At 43.8% G+C, this 21,487-nt stretch overlaps 1 protein-coding gene across 1 annotated transcript in view; it reads left to right on the top strand.

Moving 5' to 3' along the window:
- The window catches only part of B4GALNT3 (beta-1,4-N-acetyl-galactosaminyltransferase 3), a 143,423-nt gene that overhangs the window by 75,627 nt on the left and 46,309 nt on the right, over positions 1-21,487 (top strand). The window contains exons 3-5 of the mRNA XM_082255454.1: positions 1,527-1,574; positions 6,095-6,190; positions 18,565-18,655. Coding sequence (XP_082111580.1) covers positions 1,527-1,574; positions 6,095-6,190; positions 18,565-18,655 — 235 coding nt within the window. The remainder of the gene's footprint in view (positions 1-1,526; positions 1,575-6,094; positions 6,191-18,564; positions 18,656-21,487) is intronic.

Raw genomic sequence — 21,487 nt, 5'->3', positions numbered from 1 at the left:
ATACACAGCCCCTCCCTCTCAAATAAAGTTAACCCCTTCACTGCCAGTGTAATTTTACAGTAATAGTGCATATGTATAGCACTGATTACTGCAGAAATGTCACTGGTAACCCCAAAAGTGTCAAAAATGTCAGTCAAGGGTCCGATCTGTCCGCTGCAATGTCGCAGTACTGCAAAAAAAAAAAATCGCAGATCGCCGCCATTACACGTTAAAAAAAAAAACAACAAAAATGACAAAAATCTTTCCCTTAGTAAACGCGATAACTTTTGCGCAAACCAATCAAAATACGCTTTTTGCGATTTTTTTTACCAAACATATGTAGCATAAAACAAATTGGCCGAAAATGTTAAAAAATTTTGATTTTTACTTTTTTTTGGGGGGGGAATTTCATATAAAAAAATGTGAAAAATATTGTTATTTTTGCAAAATTGACGCTCTTTTTTTGTTTATAGCCCGTGATCAAAAAATCGCACAGGTGATCAAATACCACCAAAAGAAAGCTCTGTTTGTGGGAAAAAAAAGGACGTCAAATTAGTTTAGGTACAGTGTCGCACGACCGCGCAATTGTCCGTTAAAGTCACGCAGTGCCGAATCGCAAAATACCCCCTGGTCTTTTAGCAGCCAAATCCTCCGGGGCTTAAGTGGTTAATAAACACAAAAACAACTGGAACTCAATTTTAATCCAAGGTGACTAATACTGACTATACACATATAGATTTTTCCTGAATAGGAAATCTCCCACTGTGGCTATTGTAAATTGATAACAGGCCCCTCCAGGTATGAAAATACCCAAATAGTGCTTGAATCTAATTGGATGCTGTTCAGCCAACAATTTTCCACCTGGTTCCTTCGATCTTTCAATTGAGGGATGTTGGATGGGAGGTAATTTTTGGCTGCAATCCATGTATGTCCAGTTTAACAAAATCATGCTGGCAGACAGAAACACTACATCACAATCGACATGTAGCAGATTCTGCAAGAGTAATGGGCAGATGTGACTGTCCTTTGAGCCTTCAGATTAGGTTAGTTAAGCACATTACAGTTACATTAAAAACAAAAGATGTTCAAAGTTTTACTGTTCATTGTCTTTAGAAAGTAGCTACAGCCTGGGTGGAAAAGCCTGTCCTCTGCCACTGTGCCACATAGAAGAACCCTTGCTGTCTGTGTGGGTGCAATGGTGTCTCTGCAGAGGTGGACACACACCTCTGTGATATTTCAGTTTTTCTTTTTTAATAAATCTGCAACAATGTCAACAATTCTGTGTTTTTCTGTCAGTATGGGGTGCTATGTGTACATTCATGAGGAAGAAGAATGAACTTAAATGATTTTAGCAAATGGCTGCAATATAACAAAGAGTCCAAATTTAAGGGGGTCTGAATACTTTCCGTACCCACTGTAGTGTCTGAAAGAGCCCTTACAGTGTTTGTTTTTGTATTTTTGGCAAGATAGTATTGAAGAAGTGTACAAAATTTTTCAAATTGCTGATTAGTACAGAAGATTGTAATGTTTTCTCCTTATTCCCACAGGTGCGTGAAGAGGCTTCCTGGAACCTTTCTGTTCCCTGGAGAGCAGAGGTACTGGCAAATCTGACCATTTCACTGTCCAATTAAACACTGAAAGATTATAATACGTGGTGTGATATTTTCTATACCATGATGACGAATGGATAAACTGTAATGTATTACTGTAGCTGTATTGCATAACAAAGGCATAATATGTTGACAGTTGCTAAATGTTGTTGAGTGTTTGTATTTGTGCACCCGTTGAGAGTTCAGGAGTTTGCATTGAAGGTTTCTGTTTATTCTTCAGCGTACAAAGACATTTTACACAATTGTGTGCTTTGAGCTTTGTGGTAACAATTTGGGGAAGGCCCTTTTCTGTGACTACACTTCTGTGTGCAGACGGCTCCCTATAGACATGGCTTGACCAGTGTGGTGTGAAGGAACACGAGTAGCCTGCACAAAGCCCTGATCCCAACCCTACTGATCATCTCTGAGATGAATTGGAACACCAATTGTGAGCCAGGTCTTCTCATCTTATATCATTCCTGACTTCATAAATGGGCCAAAGACCCCCTCCAAAATCTTATAGAAAGTCTTCCAAGAAGAGTGGAAGAGTCTCCCATGATCCCTTAGAGTGGTGCTACTCCCCTTTTACTTACTTTAGGTCATATTTCCCTGTTTTAAGCCCATTGGGTTTTCTCACCTTCTATAATTTAAAAAAGTAAGAAGTTTTACCAAACATCACGTTGTTGTTTCACATACCACTGAGTCAATTATGATCAGACTATATAACTCTGTTAGCTGCTTTCTTGTCTTTTTTCATTTTATCTGTTATGATTCTTTCTGTATGTTATGTGATTGGGGATTGCTTTTTCTTGCTCTGGTGGAACTCCTAAAGTGGAACTACAAAGCATCTGGCCACCACAAACCAAAAACACAATTTAATTAATCTTTATTATTCAATCCAAACTGGCCCATCCATCCATGTGGCCTTGCTTTATTTTGCTGAGACTTCACTTTGAATAACCACCTCCCAGCATTTCTGGTTGTGGCTATCTTGAGTAAGGGCAGATGAATCATGTAGGAATCCATCTGCCCTTAGCTCAGGCATGCAGGCAGAAGGGTGTGCTTAGCTGAGAAAACTCATCCTCTCCTGAAGACTCCTGGGATTTATGACATAATTTGCCTAGGCGTGAAAACCAGAAAGTAACTGATAAAATATAAACCTTTGTTTAAAACGAGTAAATATGATATACTTTCCTATCTATTTATTAATGCTAGCAGTATAAGGATTAAAAATAATTAATGTTGATTATGAGTTAAGTTTTGCTTTAAATAGATAAAAAAATGATAAAAAAAAAAAGAAGAGTAGAGGATGTTATAGCTGCAGAGGAAAGGGAGGGGTTGGACTTTATTATAATGCCAATGTCCAACAAGCTCATTTAGGTGTAATGGTCAGGTGTCCAAAAAGTTTGACCATATGGTTTATATTTTGTATAATATATTCAAAAATAAACTACATGTAATGCCTATGTAATTGGTGTTTTTTTTTTTTTTTTTAAATGAAAGCTGCAGTTTTAAAACAACTAAAACCAGCTTTTGAAATGACATGAACACGTTAAAGCTTCTCAATGATAAAATGTGTTTGCAGCTCGCAAGTCCATAATATCAGGTTACCCTCCGGGCAGTAAGAGTGCCATAATTCAGGAAGCAGCTTGTTCTATGCCCTGAACTGCCAGTGAATCCAGGGAACAAATGCAGATGGCACTCATTAGGTGTAACTTCAAACTTTTCTGGACAAGCGAACACAGAGTGCCAACCTGGGACCTTCTGCACTGACGCATTTCACCCATAAAACTGGGTTTAATCATAGGGAGCTTTGTCTGGAACAATAAAGTTACATTTGCAGAGTTTAACAGTGTGTCAACTGCTTTTTTTCCTGGATTCATTGTTAAAGCGTAACTTGGATTTCAATAAATGGCTTTAGATCTTGGCTGAGTTGCAGGCAGACCTTCTCTCATCACTTGTGCCAGAGCCGTACTTTATCATCTATGCTATGTATTGTCACATTGAGCTATCCTAGGAGTGGGATGAGGAGGGGGCAGAGGAGAAGGTTCAGGTATTATTTGCAGTCCATCAGATGGGTATAGATGGGAGGGGAAGCATTATCTCTTCTACACAATACTTTCTCTATGAAGCCGCATTAATCCTCTTTATGGAAACAGATCTCAGGATTGGCTACTATGGGGCCCCAATTTTGTCTCCAATTACAACCCTTTGCCAGCATGCCATTTTTTCTTATCGCCACAAAATCTCCACCTATCCTTTTAAGGGAAATGCATTTACACTACACAATACAAAGTGGCCCATGTTACCTTTTTGTTATGTATATTTTTCTCAGCAAATTGAATTGTAAGGTTCCTTTCACAAGCATGCTCCACTCCGTTCTGCAGGGGATCCGTGAACAGATTCCCATGCTGAGGCAGAATGGGATGGATGTCACTTTCGTGACATCCATGCCAGTTCAGTTTTTGTCAGCATTTTGACTAGGGTTGCCACCTCATTCCTTTAAACCAGGACACACATTAATAACACAGGTTCTGAGGCTGATTAAGGTGGTAATTAAACTCCCTTAGTGCCTTATGTGCATTATATTAGCCCCAGAACCTGTGTAATTAATATGTGTCCTGGTTTAAAGGGATGAGGTGGCAACTCTAATTTTGACAGCAAACAATTGCGGTCCTAATGTCTATTTACATCAGGCTACAGCTGATCCATCACATTGAGGTCCAGGAAAACTCATTTAAAAAGGATTCTGAGGTTGGCAGATGTAAACGTACATACATCTGTTTAAATCCACCTGCCCATAGATTCGAATCGAGTTTCCACCAGGTCCTGAAAAACTGACAGGCAGACCTGATTAGAAAGCCAATCTAAAAGATCCCCAAGACTGACTGTGATTGATCAATTACAGCTTTAGACTCCATGCACACTAGCGTTTTATATTAGCTCAAAAAAAAAAAAAACGCAAGTTTAATAGGAGTGTTGTCATTTTATTAGCATTTTCACTGCACATCAATAGAGAAAAAAAGCTCAAAAAAGCTGTTAGTATTAGTACTTGTAGTAGGGTTTTAGAAGGGTTTAGAAACATTCAGCAAACACTCCAAAAAACTCTACAAAAACAATTTTTTTTCTGCTCCTAGACGCTGAAGCTCAAAAAACATATTCATGTACACATTGGATAACACTATTATCTTATAGGAGCAAAAAAAAATGCTAATAACAGCTTCTTGGAGCTTTAAAAGGAGAATCGGAGTCGGGAAAGGTTTTAATCTCGGTCAGGTTTTTAATGCTATCTGTATCTCTGCACTCTGTTTGCATCCAGCAGCGATTACCGCAGGGTGTGCATCCAGCAGCGATCACTGCAGGTAATCGCTAGCTGTGCAGAGAGCTGCGAATAGCTACAGCCACAGGCGACCTGTCATTATAGTGAATAAGGCTGGCGGCTGTACCTAGTAGGGATCGACTGATTATCGGCAAAGCCGATATTTTGGGGGTCGATATGCACTTTCCCCGATATATCGGAATCGGCCACCAAGATGACCGATATTGCCGATATTTCAGGAAAGTACATGTACCGGAGTGATGCCTGCAGCTAGAGGCATTCCCCCGGTACCGGCGTCCATGGCCGACGGACGGCTGTCTTGTAATGACAACCGATGCGGCTTAGAAGCCGCTCGGCTGTCATTACAAGGAGCCGGAGGGGACATCCCCCCCTCCCGCTGCCTTCCGCGGCTCACCCGGGTCTCCCATCCCACCGGGAGACCCAGGAACCTTACCTGCACGGCCGCTGAAGAGAAGATCGATCAAAGCCGCATTCGGAAGTGATGTCGTGACAATGCTGCCTTTCCATAGATACATCCATGAAAGTGAACTTTGTCACCCTAAGACAGGCAGTGGAGAGTAAAGGAAAAAAACTGAAAAAAGAAAACTATTCAGCAACTAGCAAAGTGCGAAACATTACATTTTTTACAAGTTTTCTTTAACGCCCTTGACAGTTTCTTCTACTTCTACTTTAAGTTCCCAACTCTAAACACCTGCTGTGCCCATTATGAGGGGTTTTCTTCATCCCTGCACTACGCCTATTATATGAGGTTCCCGCCATCCCTACACTGAGTTCCCAGTTCTGTAAGCCTGCTGTGCCCATTATCAGGGGTTCCCACCATTCCTGCTGGATTTGAATCTATGTTATACCTTTAATATTTCTTATTGTTATATGTTTATGGTTACATGTTTCAAAAAATTTCAGCTTTTTTATTAGAATTGTGAGATCTCTCACTTCTTGCTGGGTCTCGAGACTATTGGGGCCCCATAGTAGCCATTCCCTACTCTATTCTAAAAAAAAAAAAAAAAAAGTTTTTTCAGATGTACGTTATTTGTGGACTCGGGAGACGATTTGTAAGCTAAATCCTGCAAAAACCCAGGGACAATATTAACAGGGTGCTCTCCAACACCGCCCCCTGCAGGATGATATGGAGTCCACATGCAGGTTAACCTATGTAGAATATCACTAACAAATGATTGTTTTGCAGTTTTCTGGTCAGGTGAATCTCCATGTGTTCGAGGATTGGTGTGGAAGCAGCATCAGTCAACTACGCCGCAACATACACTTCCCACTGTACCCCCACGTGAGTACCATTGCATGTACACTGCAGATGCGCACATAAGACAGGGCTCACCGGACTTAACAGAATATTTTAAAAATTGTTTTTGAAAAAGTAACTATTTTATTGCCAAAATTATTGTCTCTTCCATGGGGTTAAAAGGCTAAAAAGATTAATATAAGAATACTGTGCGGGTAACACTTGACCTAGTACTCTTTCTTTTAGCAGGATACCCCAATATCTAATAATAATATTCTCAACTTTTTTGCTTTGCACATTGAAGTCTAAAATAATTCTAAATTAGTCCCCTGTGTTACTCTCTTCCTCTACTCTTTATTTATCTTAAATAAGAATATTTCTGTCCAAGTTTTTGACCTTATCTATATCCTGTTTAATAGCAAACTGGTCGTGACCCTTCTAAAGAAACCTTTTTTCCAAAATATTGGATTGCCTAATAAACTCATCTTCTGTACAGTATCTCCTGAGGACAATAAACTGCCCCTTAGGGATATTGAGGAGCCAAGACCTATGATGACAACTGTCCAGGGATATAAAACTATTCCCATCTGTGGGTTTTGAAAAAAATCCTAGTGCATAAAGTACCACCTTTCCTATAAATTTCTGTATCTAGAAATGTCACTTTCTCCAAAACTACATGCCATGTGAGGGTAATATTCTTGTTGTTTCGATCTAGTTTAGACATAAACTCTCTTAACGTAGGTTCATTTCCCTGCCAAATCAAAAACACATCATCAATACACCGTCTGTAACAAATCAGTTGCTTGGGTTTGTTGTTGAAAACCGCCTCTTCCTCCCAGTGGGCCAAAAAAATATTGGCCACACTGGGAGCGAACCTTGCCCCCATCGCAACTCCAGTGACTTGATGGAAATATTGGTTGGCATACCAAAAGTAGTTGTGTCCTTAACCAAATGCTAAGCTGCCTAAAATCAATTTCTTATGTGTATTATTGAGATCAGCTGATCTCAAGGCCCAGCTGGAGCTGAACTTTATTTTTCTCCCACTAAAGGTCCATTTAAAGCTACATGTCTACCTAAGACTACCCTGTCTACAGGGTGACACTAATGTACAATTTAACTGCAGAACAAACAGTGTTGTCATCCTATTACAAGTGTAAAAAAAACTACTGGTAGGACCATCAAATAATAAAACTATGATACTGTGGACTCAGGGATAGTGATGTCGCGAACCTAAAATTCGCCGTTCGCGAACGGCGAACGCGAACATCGGCAAATGTTCGCGAACCGGCGAACCGGGTGAACCGCCATAGACTTCAATAGGCAGGCGAATTTTAAAACACACAGGGACTCTTTCTGGCCACAATAGTGATGGAAAAGTTGTTTCAAGGGGACTAACACCTGGACTGTGGCATGCCGGAGAGGGATCACGCAAAAAAAAGTTCTTAAAAATTATAATTTTTTGATAGAGAGCCAATTATTGGAAAAATTAAAAAAATAAAAATAAAAAATTTCTTTGGATTTAGCATCTGGGGGGGTCTAAAAAGTGTACCTGTCAAGTTTCAGCTCTGTAGCATGTCCAGAACCCCTAAAAAACAGCATTTTTCTTATATTTTCAGGAATACGGCTTCTCTGCGGCTGGCTTTTTTTCTTGCAGGCATTTAGCGGGCATTTTTTTAGGCAGGCATGTCATTTTTTGTATTCAGTGTCTGGGGGGTCTAAACAGTGGACCTGTCAAGTTTCAGCTCTGTAGCATGTCCAGAACCCCTAAAAAACAGCATTTTTCTTATATTTTCAGGAATACGGCTTCTCTGCGGCTGGCTTTTTCTCTTGCAGGCATTTAGCGGGCATTTTTTTAGGCAGGCATGTCATTTTTTGTATTTAGTGTCTGGGGGGTCTAAAAAGTGTACCTGTCAAGTTTCAGCTCTGTAGCATGTCCAGAACCCCTAAAAAACAGCATTTTTCTTATATTTTCAGGAATACGGCTTCTCTGCAGCTGGCTTTTTCTCTTGCAGGCATTTAGCGGGCATTTTTTTAGGCAGGCATGTCATTTTTTGTATTTAGTGTCTGGGGGGTCTAAAAAGTGTACCTGTCAAGTTTCAGCTCTGTAGCATGTCCAGAACCCCTAAAAAACAGCATTTTTCTTATATTTTCAGGAATACGGCTTCTCTGCGGCTGGCTTTTTCTCTTGCAGGCATTTAGCGGGCATTTTTTTAGGCAGGCATGTCATTTTTTGTATTTAGTGTCTGGGGGGTCTAAAAAGTGTACCTGTCAAGTTTCAGCTCTGTAGCATGTCCAGAACCCCTAAAAAACAGCATTTTTCTTATATTTTCAGGAATACGGCTTCTCTGCGGCTGGCTTTTTCTCTTGCAGGCATTTAGCGGGCATTTTTTTAGGCAGGCATGTCATTTTTTGTATTTAGTGTCTGGGGGGTCTAAAAAGTGTACCTGTCAAGTTTCAGCTCTGTAGCATGTCCAGAACCCCTAAAAAACAGCATTTTTTCTTATATTTTCAGGAATATGGCTTCTCTGCAGCTGGCTTTTTTTCTTGCAGGCATTTAGCGGGCATTTTTTTAGGCAGGCATGTCATTTTTTGTATTCAGTGTCTGGGGGGTCTAAAAAGTGTACCTGTCAAGTATCAGCTCTGTAGCATGTCCAGAACCCCTAAAAAACAGCATTTTTATTATATTTTCAGGAATACGGCTTCTCTGCGGCTGGCTTTTTCTCTTGCAGGCATTTATCGGGCATTTTTTTAGGCAGGCATGTCATTTTTTGTATTTAGTGTCTGGGGGGTCTAAAAAGTGTACCTGTCAAGTTTCAGCTCTGTAGCATGTCCAGAACCCCTAAAAAACAGCATTTTTCTTATATTTTCATGAATACGGCTTCTCTGCGGCTGGCTTTTTCTCTTGCAGGCATTTAGCGGGCATTTTTTTAGGCAGGCATGTCATTTTTTGTATTTAGTGTCTGGGGGGTCTAAAAAGTGTACCTGTCAGGTTTCAGCTCTGTAGCATGTCCAGAACCCCTAAAAAACAGCATTTTTCTTATATTTTCAGGAATATGGCTTCTCTGCGGCTGGCTTTTTTTCTTGCAGGCATTTATCGGGCATTTTTTTAGGCAGGCATGTCATTTTTTGTATTTAGTGTCTGGGGGGTCTAAAAAGTGTACCTGTCAAGTTTCAGCTCTGTAGTATGTCCAGAACCCCAAAAAAACAGCATTTTTCTTATAATTTTTAGTAGAAAACTAATGCAGTGTCTTTCCAGCTGTCTTTTTTTCTTTCTGGCAAGCTGAAATATGATATGCCAAGGCAAACATGCCTATCAGTTGAGCTATGACACAGACAACACTGCACACATGGGGAAATATGTAAAACAAAAAACAGGAAAAGGAAATTAGGTGACGGTCACAAAACATGATATTGTGATTGGCCAAATAAAAAGTCGCCTCGCGATGAGGTCGCGCCAAAGTCGCGCTAAGTCGCGCCAAAGTCGCACTGGAAGCGACGCTACTTTAGTGGTAGCGGCAGTGTAAACCAGCACTAAAACATCCAGTGTGTGAATACGATCAGGTATGATGTTTTATCGGTCAAGTAGTGTAAGGGTTACGCCCGTCGCCCGCTTCACAGTGACAGACCAAACTCTGACAGACCAAACTCCCCGTTTAACAGTCAGTCAGTCCATTTGCACAACCGCAAACTCCCCATTTGCACAAGGTTGGATACCAAGCTAGCCATGTCCCGTTCCTTGTCCTCACTGACATCATTGAAGGTCTCTTCCTCCACCCAGCCACGTACAACACCAAGGGTCCCCGAAAGGTGACAACAAGCCCCCTGGGACGCCTGCTGTGGCTGGTATTCCACCTCCTCAAAGCCAACATCCTCCTCTGACTTCTCTTCTTCAGACTCCTCTCTCTGCATTGCCACAGGTCCAGCAATTGACAACGACAAGGCTGCTTCTGGTGGTGATGGGGACCACAACTCTTCCTCTTCATGCTCATCTACAGCCTGATCCAGTACTCTTCGCAGGGCACGCTCCAGAAAAAACGCATATGGGATGAGGTCGATGATGTTGCCTTGGGTTCGACTGACCACCAGGGTTGTCACCTCCGCAAAAGGACGCATGAGCCTACAGCCATTGTTCATGAGCATTCAGTAACGCAGCCAAAAAATACCCAGCTCCGCAGAAAGAATGAAAGAAAATGAATGTTTTTTCTATGAAAAATTATCCTGCGGATTGCTTTTGGTCTGTACACAATGAAGCAACGACCTTATCATCTGGGGTGTGCCAACACAATCCTAGAGGTGATCGCTTCATTGTGATACGCAAGCCCCTTCACCACGACAAGGTAACGATCACGAAGGGGAATTGACACATGTATGTGCCTTTTTTTTTTGTTTTTTGTTTTTTTGCAGCCACAGTGTAGCACCAGAGGCCAGAAAAATTAGGCATTCACACATGCATGAAAAAGCAGGTATTGTTGCAGCCGCTGCTGTAGCAGCGGCCTGAAAAATTGAGGTTTCAAGGCAGAAAGTGCACTAAAAAATTGCGGCTTGAACCGTAGTTGGTGGCGGAGACGTCACGTAAGTCATCCGGCATGCAGAGAATGATTATATACAGCAGCGTGTGGACCATTTTTAGGCCAAGGCATCTCAGTCATCACCAGGCCTTTTTTAGTCAAATGCATCCCCCACTGTCAGTCCCTTCGGGATCCATGCCTCATTCATCTTAATAAACGTGAGGTAATCAAGACTTTTTTGACCTAGGCGACTTCTCTTCTCAGTGACAATACCTCCTGCTGCGCTGAAGGTCCTTTCTGACAGCACACTTGAAGCGGGGCAGGCCAGAAGTTCAATGGCAAATTGGGATAGCTCAGGCCACAGGTCAAGCCTGCACACCCAGTAGTCAAGGGGTTCATCGCTCCTCAGAGTGTCGATATCTGCAGTTAAGGCAAGGTAGTCTGCTACCTGTCGGTCGAGTCGTTCTCTGAGGGTGGACCCCGAAGGGCTGTGGCGATGCATAGGACTAAAAAAGCTCCGCATGTCCTCCATCAACAAGACGTCTGTAAAGCGTCCTGTCCTTGCCGGCGTGGTTGTGGTGGTAGGAGGAGGATTACTTTCACCTCTTCCCCTGTTGGATTCCCGTTGTGCTGTGACATCACCCTTATATGCTGTGTAAAGCATACTTTTTAACTTATTTTGTAGCTGCTGCATCCTTTGCGACTGCCGGTAATTGGGTAACATATCACAGACTTTCTGCTTATACCGGGGGTCTAGTAGCGTGGCCACCCAGTACAGGTCGTTCTCCTTCAGTCTTTTTATACGAGGGTCCCTCAACAGGCATGACAGCATGAAAGACCCCATTTGCACAAGGTTGGATGCCGAGCTACTCATGTCCAATTCCTCGTCCTCACTGATGTCATTGAAGGTGTGTTCTTCCCCCCAGCCACGTACAACACCACGGGTACCAGATAGGTGACAACGAGCACCCTGGGATGCCTGCTGTGGTTGGTGTTCCTCCTCCTCAAAGCCACATTCCTCCTCTGACTCCTCTTCCTCACACTCCTCTTCCAGTGTTGCCGCAGGTCCAGCAATCGATGGTAAGGCTGTTTCTGGTGGTGGTGATGGTGACCACAACTCTTCCTCTTCCTCTTCACGCTCATCTATGGCCTGATCCAGCACTCTTCGCAGGGCACGCTCCAGGAAAAAAACATATGGGATGATGTCGCTGATGGTGCCTTCGGTGCGACTCACTAGGTTTGTCACCTCCTCAAAAGGACGCATGAGCCTACAGGCATTGCGCATGAGCGTCCAGTAACGTGGCAAAAAAATACCCAGCTCCGCAGAGGCTGTCCTAGCACCCCGGTCATACAAATACTCGTTGACCGCTTTTTCTTGTTGGAGCAGGCGGTCGAACATTAGCAGTGTTGAATTCCAACGTGTCGGGCTGTCGCAAATCAAGCGCCTCACTGGCATGTTGTTTCGCCGCTGAATATCTGCAAAGTGCGCCATGGCCGTGTAGGAACGCCTGAAATGGCCACACACCTTCCTGGCCTGCTTGAGGACGTCCTGTAAGCCTGGGTACTTCTGCACAAAACGTTGCACAATCAGATTCAACACATGTGCCATGCACGGCACATGTGTCAACTTGCCCAAATTCAATGCCGCCAACAAATTGCTGCCGTTGTCACACACCACTTTGCCGATCTCCAGTTGGTGCGGGGTCAGCCACTGATCCACCTGTGCGTTCAGGGCGGACAGTAGTGCTGGTCCGGTGTGACTCTCTGCTTTCAGGCAAGTCAACCCCAAGACAGCGTGACACTGTCGTATCCGGCATGTGGAATAGCCCCTGGGGAGCTGGGGGGGTGCAGTTGGTGTGGAGCAAGACGCAACAGCAGAAGAGGACTCAGCCGAGGAGGTTAGCAAAGAGGATGGAGTAGGAGGAGTAGAGGAGGTGGCAGCAGGCCTGCCTGCAAGTCGTGGCGGTGTCACCAACTCCTCTGCAGCAGAGCCACGCATTCCATGCTTGGCAGCCGCCAGCAGGTTTACCCAATGCGCAGTGTAAGTTATATACCTGCCCTGACCGTGCTTTGCAGACCAGCTATCAGTGGTCAGATGGACCCTTGCCCCAACACTGTGTGCCAGACGGGACATGATTTCCTTTTCCACAATAGAGTACAGGTTGGGGATTGCCTTTTGTGAAAAATAATTTCGGCCGGGTACCTTCCACTGCGGTGTCCCAATAGCGACAAATTTTTTGAAGGCCTCAGACTCCACCAGCTTGTATGGTAAAAGCTGGCGGGCTAAGAGTTCCGACAAGACAGCTGTCAGACGCCGGGCAAGGGGGTGACTCTGTGAGATTGGCTTCTTACGCTCAAACATTTCCTTGACAGACACCTGACTGTGGGCAGGTGAGCAGGAACTGCTGAAGGTGAGAGGCGGAGGGGCGGGTTGTTGATAGGGGGCATGGAGGACAGCAGTGGTTGACGTGGCTGAAGATGCTGGACCAGGAGGAGGATGGTGGCTTTCAGTTTGTGTGCTGCTTTTACTCATGTGTTGATCCCATAGGCGTTTGTGATGTGAGATCATGTGCCTTCGCAAAGCAGTTGTACCTAGGTGGGTGTTGGACTTCCCACGACTCAGTTTCTTTTGGCACAGGTTACAAATGGCATCGCTGATATCAGAGGCAGACACACAAAAAAAATGCCACACTGCTGAGCTTTGCAAGGACGGCATTCTGGTGGTGGCAACAGCTTGCGTTGATTGGCGTGCTGTCTGGCTGACCCCGGGTGCCGAATCTACATGCTGTCTGACTGCGCCACTAGCTCCTTGCGATGACCTCCTCCCCCTGCTTCCAACTCGTCTCCTCCTCCTCTCTGTCTCCCCATCTGAACTTTCCCCCTCTTCTTCTGCTCTTCGAGCAGGCACCCAGGTGACATCCACAGACACATCGTCATCATCAGCCGCTTCACTTGACAACTCAGCAAAGGCAGCAGCAGCAGGTACAACATCATCATCATCATCATCACAATGTACGTCCATGTGTATAATGCTGCCTGACTGAGACATATCCCCGTTATCTACATCCTCTGGCACTAATAGTTGCGCATCACTTATTTCTTCCAACTGATGTGAAAATAACTCCTCTGATGGATCAAGTGAAGCGGCTGTGGTGCTAGTGTTGGTGGTGGTGCCGGCGGGCTGGCGAGTGGTAAATTGAGAGGTGCCCGAAGCTGTAGATGATTGGGTGTCCTGTGTAAGCCAGTCAACTATGGCCTCAGAATTTTTTGAGTTCAGGGTCTGTGGCCTCTGAACACTGGGCATTATTCTAGGGCCTAAGGAAATCACAGCACCACGACCACGACGGCCCTTGCGGGGTGGCCTGCCTCTGCCTGTCATTTTTTTTAATGTGTTGTTACTGTTGTACTATGAGTGCAAGCTGCTGTGCCACCTTATATATCACATCAGTGGTGGGTGGGCAGTGGCACAGTACACTCTCTGTGGACCTGACAGCAGTCACTGGCACCCAGGCAACTGCAATTTAAAAAATATATATATTTTTTTTTTACTTTGCAAGCTGCTGTGCCACCTTATATATCAGTGGTGGGTGGGCAGTGGCACAGTACACTCTCTGTGGACCTGACAGCAGTCACTGGCACCCAGGCAACTGCAATTTAAAAAAAATATATATTTTTTTTTACTTTGCAAGCTGCTGTGCCACCTTATATATCAGTGGTGGGTGGGCACACAGTGGCACTGCAGTGGGCACAGTACACTCTGTGGACCTGACAGTCACTGGCAGCCCAGGCAACTGCAATAATAAAAAATATTTTTTTTTTCAATTTATTGCAACAAGATGCTGTGCCACCGTATATATATCAGTGGTGGGCAGTGCACTGCAGTGGGTACAGTGCACTCTGTGGACCTGACACAGCACTCACTGCAATTATGACAGAGGAAAAAAAAAATATTTTTTAAAATGCCAGGTACTGTGCCTGTGCCACCCGAAATGAGTGTGGTGTGCACACAGTACAGTCTGTGGTAGGTCTGTGGCCTCTCACACACAGCAGGCAGGCAACTGCAGTCACAGTGTACAATATATATATATATATATATATATATATATATATATATATATATATATATATATATAGAAAAAACTCTATTACCTTACCAGCCCTTAAAAGGGCTTTTGGGGACGCTAAATATATATATATGTATATATATAAATAAAAAAAAAAAAACCTCAATTACCAGCCCTTAAAAGGGCTTTTGGGGACACTAGATAGATAGATATATATATATATATAAGAAGAAACAACTCAATTACCAGCCCTTAAAAGGGCTTTTGCGGACGCTAGATATATATATATATATATATAAAAATTACACAAATACCAGCCCTTAGAAGGGCTTTTTGGGGTGCTGTCCTTACAGCAGTAGTGGACCAAGAACACTGCAAGACCAGGAACACTGACTAACTGTCCTTAGCTTAACAGCAGCAGCAGCAGCAGCTCTCTCCCTACTCTCACTACACACACTGCTTCAGAATGATCTAAGATGGATGCTGCCCTTGCTTATTTATAGGAGGTGGGAGGGTGTGGGAGGGAGGTATGCTGATTGGCTGGAAATGTGTCTGCTGACTGTGAGGTTCAGGGTCAAAGTTTGCCTCAATGATGTATTATGGGGGGCGGACCGAACATCGCATATGTTCGCCCGCAGCGGCGAACACGAACATGCGAAGTTCGCCGGGAACTGTTCGCCGGCGAACAGTTCTATACATCTCTACTCAGGGATACAAAAACTCTTGTGTTAATAACAGTGACAGACTGCATCCTATTTCTCATTTCTGATTTTACACATAGTTTTATTCACCAGTGTCCAGTTAAACATTTGCTGCAGTTTTTATCATTAGACACTGACAAGTTACATTATGGTAACCATCTCCTGTCTTTGTGGATTACCTGCATATCTTTGTTGAGCGCAGGGTGTAACTTTCCACAACCAGTTGGAACATAGCATGCGCTTGGTCATCGTTGTTACCCCCAGTGCTGAGTGTAACAAAGTAAAGAGAATGTGCACTTGTTTATCAGCTATAAAATCCATCTTCACTATTAATGATTAATACTTTAGTAATTTTAAACCAACCTAAAATGTGAGCTGGTGTTTGTTTAGGTGCCAATCAGAGGCGTCTGGAGGGGGGGGGGGGGGACTGACCGAGGCTATACCCCCAGTGAGCCCCCAAAAAGCCCGGGTCTCGTATTGCTTATTTAAAATTATTAGCCCTGAGTCCCAAGGCCTGGGGTTGGCTGGGAACTCGGGGCTACATACCTCAGCAGTGTAGCATATATCCAGCATCCAGTGATTGGTATGCAAGTCGGGGGCGGCCGCAATGAGAGTGAGTGGAGCTGTCAAATGAAAGCACTGATGTCGGAGATGGGCGGGGCTGATATGCGGGGCTCCACCCCTTTGTCCCATTCATAGACAAACAGCCGCTGGCCGGGGAGGAAGGTGGCGGGACCAACTATAACTACTGTATGTGCACCCACAGTGGTGTATAATAAACCTGAAATATACACCGCTGTGGGTGTACATACCTTAGTTACTATTGGTCCTGTCCCCTGCCACCTTCCTCCCTGGCCAGGAATGTATACATGCCGCCGACGCCGGCTGTTTGTCTAAGCACTAGACAAAGGGGAAAATCCCTGCATATCAGCCCCGCCCATCCCCGACATCAGTGTTTCAATTTGACAGCTCCAATCACTCATTATGGCCGCTTCGGCTTGCCCACAAATCCCTGTCTGTGCTGGATAGATGTTACACTGCTGCATATCCTGCTATAGGCTGCACTCATTTATGTTCCCTCGTATACTGCCATTCAAAATTTTAAGATAAGTGTGCTATATTTAACTAATTGATGTCTTTGCAGTTTAACTAATTCCAGAACCTTGCACTCTGTGCAACACATTCCTGAACCTGGCACCCTGTACAACGCATTCCTGAACCTTTCACCCTGTACAACGCACTCCTGAACCTTGCACCCTGTACAAGGCACTCCTGAAAATTGCACCCTGTACAACGCACTCCTGAACCTTATACTCTGTACAACGCACTCCTGAACCTTGCACTCTATACAACGTATTCCTGCACCTTGCACCCTGTAGAATGCATTCCTGAACCTTGCACCCTGTACAATGCACTCCTGAACCTTGCACCCTGTACAATGCACTCCTGAACCTTGCACCCTGTACAACGCACTCCTGAACCTTCCACTCTGTACAACGTATTCCTGAACCTTGCGCCCTGTACAACGCACTCCTGAACCTTGCACCCTGTACAAAGCACTCCTGAAATTTGCGCTCTGTACAACGCACTCCTGAACCTTGCACCCTGTACAATGCACTCCTGAACCTTGCACTCTGTACAACGCATTCCTACACCTTGCACTCTGCACAACGCATTCCTGAACCTTGCACTCTGTACAATGCATTCCTGAACCTTGCACTCTGTACAACACACTCCTGAACCTTGCACTCTGTATGCAATGCATTCCTGAACCTTGCACTCTGTACAACTCTGGTGGGGGGGTGTAATGAAAATGGTATCCAGAGGTGTGTGTGGAGGGCTGTGTGTTGCTAAAGGGGTCTAGAGGTGTGAGGGGGCCTGTGTAATGCAAAAGGGGTCCAGAGGTGTGGGGGGGGGGCATTGTAATGCAAAAGCGGTCCAAAGGTGTGGGGGTGGCTGTGTAATGTAAAGGGGTCCAGATGTGTGTGTGGGGGCTGTGTAATGCAAAAGGGGTCCAGAGGTGTGGTGGAGGGGGCTGTGTAATGCAAAAAGCATCCAGAGGTGGGGGAGAGCTGTGTAATGCAAAAGAGGTCCAGAGGTGTGGGGGGTGGCTGTGTAATAGAAAGAGGTCCAGGGGTGTGAGAGGGGGGCTGTGTAATGTAAAGGGGTCCAGAGGTGTGGGTGTGGGAGGGCTGTGTAAAGTAAAGGGCTCAAGAGGTGTGTGGGGGGGGCTGTGTAATGTAAAGGGGTCTAGAGGTGTGGGGGAGGCTATGTAATGCAAAAGGGGTCCAGAGGTGAGGGGGGGCGCTGTGTAATGTAAAGGAATCCAGAGGTGTGGAGGGGCCCTGTGTAATGTAAAGGGGATCCAGAGGTGTGCGGGGGGCTGTGTAATGTAAAGGGGTCCAGAGGTGTCGCCCCATCAAATTGCTCTAATTGGTCACCTTTAATCCAGCACTGGGCAAAGCTCCCTGGCGCTGATCTTATGCCCCCTTCTGTTGCCAGAAATGGGCATCGTGGCTGAAGTCCCTGGTCTTTTTCCTACCTAGCAACACCCCTGGTGCCAATAGAATCAGTACTGTTCAAACAAATGCAAGATAAGAAGTAATGACATCGCTATCTCTATTTGACAAATCGATCTGGAACTTTTCTGCCTTTGTTGGAAGATGTACATCGCCCTCTAGCAGGTTATTCAAAAGTATGCCAGTGAAAGTTTGCACGCATGCACAGAGTTTGCCAAGCTGAGGAGAGGCTAGCAGTTGACATGATGTCACCAACCTGCTAGAGGCAGAAGGTAGCATTTCCTCAGTTTCCCCTTCCCTAATGATCAGACTACAATATTGTAATTTTGTAGTAAGTCACAAGGTGAGAGGCTGCAGCAGGGGCTGATTTGTGTCCGAAATTTAAGAACACAGCCAAAACCTATACAGGCACCAGGCTTTACATGACTGGGAACTGGCGATTTAGTCCAGGAAGTAGAAGGTAGCCCCAGATTATGCCTGAACAAAAATTACACAGCCCTTCTAGAAAAGCAGATGTAGCCAATGTTAGGGAGAGTACTCTAATACTAATCATGCTGCACATGCAAAATATATCTAATGACAGGTCCAGTTTAAAAAATGATTATGCTTTTGTTTCTTCTATGTCAGATTCGTACTACAATTAACAAGCTTGCTGTAACTCCGCAATGGACCAATTATGGGCTGCGCATGTTTGGATACCTGCACCCTGCGTTCGACGGTAAGGATAATAAACAACAACAATGGCGATCTGTAGTTTTATCTGATGTTTTAATATTACTAGGTACAACAGTATTGTAAGCCAATCTGGCATTGCATAGTGTTTTCAGCTTGCTTCTTAGGAGGAGAGAAGATTAACCTTATCAGTGAAGAGCTGCTCCTTTATTATCCAGTCACAGGGTGGGTAATCCATGACACATCTGTATAGCAATACCCTTATAGGAGAGAAGTAAGATCAAGGATCTGGGTATGCTGTCTTGAAAGAACTTCAAGAGTGGTTGTTAGAGGTTTTTAAAAGTAGGAAAATATGTATTTACATGTATTACTACTATGTATGGGTTTATGCATTCTATGCATTAAGATAAAAAAAAAAGCCTCCCTCAGCCCCCCTAATACTTACCTGAACTCCATCTCTCTCCAGTGATGTCAACGAGTCCCTAGGCCACCGGGGACTCTCCCTCCTGATTGGCTGTGACATTGGCTTCCACGGCTGTCAATCAAAGTTATGTACCCAATCAGGAAAGAGGGGGCAGGGCCAAACAGAAGCTCCATTTCTGAATGGACACACGGAGCTGCAGCTCGGCTTGGGTGCCCCCATAGCAAGCTGCTTGCTGCGGGGGAACTCCATAGGAGGCAGAGGCCAGGAGGAGTAATGAGGGACCCGAGAAGGGGAGGATCTGGGCTGCTCTGTGGAAAACCAACTACACAGAGGAGGTAAGTATAACATGTTTGTTATTTAAAAAAAAAAAAAATAGACTTTACAATCACTAATGCCATTTCAAATGTCATTTTCAATATTTTTAATTTGCAACTTTTAATAAAATAATTATAATTTTACAATCAAGGTCCTTGTTAAGGCACTTCCTCTTATAGGTTGACAATCCTCTGTCCCTGTCTATCAGCTATACGTCTGTGTTGCCACCGTGTAACATGGGCTTTTGATGAAAGTGACTGTTTCAATACACATTATGTAGGCATGGTCCACTGTTGTCACCATTAGGAAACCTGTTCTGAGAAAAGCTGAGCAGTCGCTGGATTGCATGTAAACAGGATGTGGCAGCACTGAGATAGAACAAGGATGAGCAAAATATGAAAACAAATATTACGTGAAAAACAAAATAGTAATTGTATATGATATGCTGCATTCAGAAAATGTCATTCATTTAGGGTTTACATCTACTTTAGGCAGGGCCGTCTTTATTCTTGATTGGACCCTGGGCAAAAGTTTTCTTGGGCCCTCTTGAATCCACTTATCAACTATTTCTGGGCTTAAGGGGCAGCTGCTTTGGGCCCCACAACAATGACTAGACCCGGGGCAGTTGCCCCTTTTGCCCTGTGTTAAAGACAGCCCTGACTTTAGGATGTCATAAAAAGTGAATAAAACGAAATTGTCTCTTTCGTGGGATATGCCCTTTTGTCATGCCTTATAGCTCAAATTTAGCCCCACATTTTTATTGGGCTACTTACTTGTAATGAAGTATGCTTTTAAGTCATGCAGGCCGCTTAATCCTGTAGAAATCTTCACTGCAGAGATGCTCTGTCCTCTTCCTGCCTCTGAAATTCTGGCATGCAAGGGGTTTATATAGCCTCAGGTCTCCTGGCTAGGAGAAAGAATTCTGTGACTCATCAGATTCTACCCCATTCACAGATCGTGTTACAGGTAATGAAAGCAACAAAATAGCTTTTCATAGTGGGTTAGAAGAGAGGAGGGCGCAGGACCCCATTGGGAACTGGAGTGAAGATTTCTACAGGATCCGGCTGCCTGCTCAACTTGGGACATCCTTTATTACAGATACATGAGGTCAATAAGGCCTTGTACCTAAAAATAATATTTAGCTAAACGTCAGATTTAAAGTGGTTGTAAACCTCAGACATGAAATATGAACAAAGCATATCCCTCTATGATGTGTATACTTTTCTCAATCCAGAGCAATAAGTGCTGCTGCCTTGTTCCTCTGCTATCAGCATGAGTCACTTCTGATAAGTTTTCCTGACACCAAGAGTAAAATGGTAACAAGGGAGGAAGCGCCAGACTTGTATAAAGTACTCAAAATTTCTACTTGAGTAAAAGTACAAGTGCTCGATCAAAAAGTGACTTAAGTAGAAGTGGAAGTGCTCGCAGAAAAAGTTACTTAAGTGGAAGTACTAAAGTATTCAACATTTTTTTTACTTAAGTATTGCAAGTAGTTTTTTCAAAAAAATTGCTACTTAAGTACTAAAAGTAAAAAGTACCAGTAGTTTTGAAAAAAAAATTCTACTCAAGTACTGAAAGTAGAAGTAGAAGTACTATATTATGTAGTTATTAAAGAAAGAAGTCAAAAGTTTGAACATTATATTGTTTTTTATTATTTCAAATGATTTATTCAAATGATTTACCTAAAGGACAATCACAATTCCTTAGGCTGTAACTTTTTGTAAACAGAAACAGATAAAATATGTCCCTCCTTTCCCCTTTTAAAGCATCCACCTTTTAAAGCCAGGGGTGGTCTCCTTCCTGAGCCTCCTCAGTCTCACAGCCAGGCAGATCACTTGAAGTTGAAGGGCCAGGGGTGGAAGGTGGTGTTTTTGGTTCGTCCATCTTTTCAGCTGATCAAAAGGCAGAACAGGAGCATGCGCAATCTTCTTAATCGCGGTTTGATTTGATTTGCTCAATTGATGATTATGTGCCAGGCCAGCTTCATCAAACCTACAACGCTTAAAGTGAAAAATGCATCAAAAACTACTAACAAAGTGGCTGTGCTAAAAATGCTAATAAAGTGCCTGCAATTATATATATATATATATATATATATATATATATATATATATATATATATATATATATATATATATA

This window comes from Pelophylax lessonae, assembly GCF_965119305.1.
Source record: "Pelophylax lessonae genome assembly, chromosome: 4".
In the NCBI taxonomy this organism is placed as follows: domain Eukaryota; kingdom Metazoa; phylum Chordata; class Amphibia; order Anura; family Ranidae; genus Pelophylax; species Pelophylax lessonae.
The sequence above is the reverse complement of the archived record's forward strand: the minus strand, read 5'-3'. Positions and strand labels throughout refer to the sequence as shown.